A 4,943-nucleotide genomic window follows, 5' to 3' on the forward strand; every position below is an offset into this window, starting at 1 on the left:
AAGTTTTCTTCAAACTACAATACAAGCATACAAAAAGTAGAATATAGAAAATGAAAAAAAAACCAACACTTTATGATCTGGTGGTGCCAAAACAGAAAAGTATATATATATTGTATTGTATCATGTACATGTATATATATACTTTTCCGTTGTTTATCATATACATGTATTTTATATGTTTATAATGCAGGGTCAATATTTATTGAATTTACATTGATGTTAAACTGAACATCTGATTGTAATTCCTGATACTTAATTCTGATTAAAATGTGTGAGTTTTCACCTACTGTTTCACAGTTATGTAAGGAGAAATAAGGTACCAAAATAATGTTTGGTACCTGAAACCCAGAACATCATTTAGATCAAATATTAAAATAGGAATATTTTTTTATATATATATACATGTATTTGGCCCCAAATTGGGTCTGGTTAACGTTCTAGGTCTCAAGCTTTGCAAAATTGTAAATTTCTGTCATGTCACTTTGATGAAGGACAACAATGAGGGGCATGGACAAAGGATGCAAAATATTACAGAGGTACATTCCAATTCATAACATGAATAAGTAGAAAATAAACTGACAACACCATGGTTAAACAATAAAAAAACAAACATACATACAAACAATAGTACACAAAACACATTTAAGCTATGACAATAACTTCCATGGTTCTATGGGCCAGCTAAGCTAAAAAACAATTTACAGAAAGACAAAACAAAATAATACATATAGGAAACCAGGGAGAGAGCAACATCAACTCCAATGGAAGGGTAAGCAGATAATGCTCCACTAATGGCACCCATCATCCTGATGTTTTATTTACTTGTTTTGCAGATATTACAGATATGTCAGATAGAATTGAAAAGAACACAATCAATTAGTTCAGCTGTAACATTTGTAATTCATTGTAAAACTGCAAGTGTTATTTTCTATAGGAAGTTCTGCATGTAGGGTCCTAGATCATTTCTTTATTCTTTAATTTTTTAGACCATTTTTCTCTCTTCTTTCTATTTATATAATTAACAGGTTTATTCTGGCTATTCCTACATTTTGAATTTTAAGGGTAAAATAGCAAAATTTTTATGTAGGAGTTCCCAGAATTTTTATGTAAACAATGGGATTATGTACTGTACCCGGAAATTAAAACTTTAAAAATAACAATTTACAAGCACATGAAAAAATCTGTATCACAAATTTATCATACACCTATAAGCCAAAATTGAACAATATGTGCATTATCATGATTATAATGTAGAGATATGCATCAGGTGTTGTGCCAGTTGAACAGATAGATGATTTTCAATCCTGGTGATTATACCATTATCATGATTATTGTTCATATAAAATTGAGAAAGGAAATGGGGAATGTGTCAAAGAGACAACAACCCGACCATAGAGCAGACAACAGCTGAAGGCCACAAATGGGTCCTTAATGTAGCGAGAAACTCCTGCACCCAGAGCAGTCCTTCAGCTGGCTCCTAAACAAATATGTTACGAGTGCAGTGATAATGGACGTCATACTACATTGTACTAAACTCCGAATTATCCACAAGAAACTAAAATTAAAAATCATACAAGACTTACAAAGGCCAGAGGCTTCTGACTTGAGACAGGCAAAAAAAGTGGGGGGGGGGGGGGGGGGGGGGGGGGGTTAAACATGTATTTTGATATCTCAACCCTCCCCTTATATCTCTAGCTAATGTAGAAAAAACAAACGCACAACAATATGCATAGTGAAACTCAATTTAAGATAAAAATGTAAGAGAAGTCTGAGTCCAATGTCAGAATATATATATAGGTTACAAGGGAAACTAAACAAAATGACAATAATACATAAATTAACAAAGGACTACTAGCAGTTACTGTTAGCATGATTAGATAGTAACTATGGTATAAATAGATCTGCTAAGTTTTGTACGAATTTATATTCAACTGCACAATCCTACATGCATGAAGTTTATGTGATGTTATTATGGTTATCATGGTTATATTGTATCGGCAATTCTATAAATTATGTAAATTGATAATTTTGAAATTTGGTCTCTGTCTAGTAATCCTGTCTTTACATGCATGCATTTTAACTCAAACACTATTGGACATCAATACAGGGTTTTTTCATCAGTGGTTTATATGAGAAAACTATTGTTCTTAATGATCTACATTAAGTTTTGTATTCGAGGACACAAGAAAATACTGTAAATTCAGAAATTATTCCATTCTCAATTTCATTAGTCATTAGTATTGAGATTTTTCAAGAATGGACAAAAATTAATGTGAGTATTAATTATTATTACAATTTAAAAAAAAAGTACATACAGATCTATATCTTACATGTCTTAGCTGTCAAAATGTGAGTTCTTATTGTTGCTTTCCTCACCCAGTGGCATTATTCATATTAATAAAAATCTTGCAATAATTTCTGAATTTACATTCAGATGATTTGGAAAATTGAAAAATATATGATCATAATCATGATAATGGTTAAATTATTAATTTCCCTCTCAAAAGTTTAAAAAAACACATCAGAAAAATTACCTTGAGTATTTGTATCAATTCTAAGATTAACAGAATGGTACTGGTCTTCTACAGCAGCTAACCAATCTCTTAATATTCTATTGGAGTCATCCACATTGTGGTCACTTCTTATCCTGCAAATATAAGTGGAAAATCTGTTATGACTAGAACTGGAGAAATGTTTTATCATGTTTATCAGTGAGCCATGATGTAGCTCATTTAAAACATAAAACAGCAAAATTGTTCTTGAATTTGAACCACTTAACAAACTGGCATGTGCAATAATGAAATTGGGAATAAAACCAGGGAATGAGTAAAAAAACAACAACTCAACTAAAAAGTAGAAAACAACACAAGGCCACCAAATGTAATTTCATAGACAATGAAAATCTCATTTGTCTGTTATCTTCAGAACACTGCTAATTTACAAATCCCACAAGAGGCAATCTTTTAAGGCCTTGCACAATTACTCATAATCTTTGTGCAATTAGCAGTCAGGGGACTTACTGAAATAAGTGATTTTTAAATCACTTATTTGAGTAGCAAATTCAAGGTTTTGTCACAAATTAGGATTTTGTAGTTTTTTTTTCAAAATTTTAAACACATAGGTTTAAATAATATCTTTTAATTAGTAAAATTAAAAAATATGAACTTTTTGTTCTTTTAAGTACAAATGTAGCAAGGTTTATGCCTTTGATGCTATCATTTAGCTGAAAATTCTATTTTAGTTGAAAAAATGCTATAATAATGGCTTTACATAATGAACTGATACTTTCTTAAAAGATTTTTCACAGCAGTGTGAGTATTTTTCCTGTGAAGTTCAAGGTTTCATCTTTCAGATTATGTAATAAAATTCTACTGTTCGCGATAAAAATTTCACTGTTCAGGGGTGTTGAAATTAGTGGGGGTTATTAACAGAATGATACTTAAAGAAGTGATTTTTTGGGAAGGAAATTGAGGTCTGATACTTAAACAAGTGATTTTTATGTCATTATCCTAGATTCAGTACAAGGTCATCACCTGAAATGACTTGGTCATCCTAGACAACACAGATGTTGGTTCTGATAAGTTTACAAACATAATTAGTCCCTGGATCATTAGTATTCTATATTTAAAGCTACAATAAAATTAAATCACTTCTTCTTGTGATTAATTTGTACTACTTAAATAGGTGATCATTAAAGAAAGACAACTCTAATTTCCAACCTTTATGGAAATAATGTTACTTGAATCAGTGATTTAAAAAATCACTTGTTAAAGTAAGTCCCCTGACTGATTAGTTTGCTTTTTAATCAATGAGATAAAACATTGAACTCTAATAAAAAAAATATGAACTAACCTGTCCAGAGAAAAATCATTAAAGGCATGTTTTTACATCTCAAATTTCATGAAATAAGAGACTTTTAGCTGAGGGATTGTAAAAAAAAATTATTTACACAAGTTGTTTTTTTAAATAAAGGGGAGATTATTCAAAAATTATAATTAGCTAATATATAAGTGTATTATTATTTACTCTTTCAAGAAGAAAAAAAATCACTTACATACAAATAGTCATGGTAGTGCTCGTGACTGACACATGACAATTCAAGCTGTGTTGTAAAAATATTTATTACTTGTATAAGTAAATTTGGGGGAGATTACTTAAATCTTTGTATTAAGAATCACCCCTGACTAATAGTAAATACATATACTGTAGGCACAATAGATCGACTGAATATCACATGCATAATTTAGGAAACTCTCAACAGATAACACTTTACTATAATCTGCAAGCTGTTTGCACATTAATATCTAGCTCATACACATGGGTGAGCCTATTCATGTCATTAACCCTTTATTTACAATGTAATTTTTACTTTTATCTTCACATACATCATGTAAATAATTACTTCATGCTGAGAAATCATTCTAAAATATTACAAAAATCTTTTAAAATACATTCATCTTTCTTCTTTACTGAGTACTCAACAGTGTAGCACACATGCAATATCTTACCACAAAGAGATTCTATTTTTGGGATAATTCAAATTCTCAAGATGACCAAAGAACCATGGGAGAACGTGGGCTTTATTCCTTATCAAAATCGCAATCGTCACAGTAGGTTGTAAATAATCATTGCTTTCTTCTGAGTCACTATTGACAGCTAGCAAGGTTGTGCTAAGCAAGAAAAGTAAGGATATACAGCGACACGTCAGCTTCTCCATCTTCCAAAATTCTGATACCGATTAGGGATGGGGAGAGGAACGACGTGAACGGTCTTATCTTAGGCATTGCGTGTACTATTGAGATATTTAACATAAACAAAGAAAAAGAAGTTTGCACGAGTTTTTTTCTGTGCAATTTGTTAATAACTATTGAGAGAGAGATAGGTATTTCCTTTAATAATGTCCCGAAGACAACCTAGTTTAAAGGTAAAAGTGTGTATTTTCC

The 4,943-nt window shown here is 30.9% G+C and overlaps 1 protein-coding gene across 2 annotated transcripts in view; it reads right to left on the reverse strand.

The window, feature by feature from the left end:
- Positions 1-4,767, reverse strand: part of LOC139511532 (procollagen galactosyltransferase 1-like) — a 29,751-nt gene extending 24,984 nt beyond the window's left edge. Inside the window, exons 1-2 of one of the 2 annotated variants that reach the window (XM_071298351.1) lie at positions 4,509-4,767; positions 2,535-2,647 (exon numbers count right to left, since the gene is read on the reverse strand). In XM_071298351.1, the coding sequence (XP_071154452.1) occupies positions 2,535-2,647; positions 4,509-4,717 (322 nt within the window). In that variant the 5' untranslated portion in view covers positions 4,718-4,767. The remainder of the gene's footprint in view (positions 1-2,534; positions 2,648-4,508) is intronic. The other variant, XM_071298350.1, reaches the window with a different exon arrangement.
- Between the last annotated feature and the right edge of the window lie 176 nt (positions 4,768-4,943).

This window comes from Mytilus edulis, chromosome 2, assembly GCF_963676685.1.
Source record: "Mytilus edulis chromosome 2, xbMytEdul2.2, whole genome shotgun sequence".
Lineage (NCBI taxonomy): Eukaryota > Metazoa > Mollusca > Bivalvia > Mytilida > Mytilidae > Mytilus > Mytilus edulis.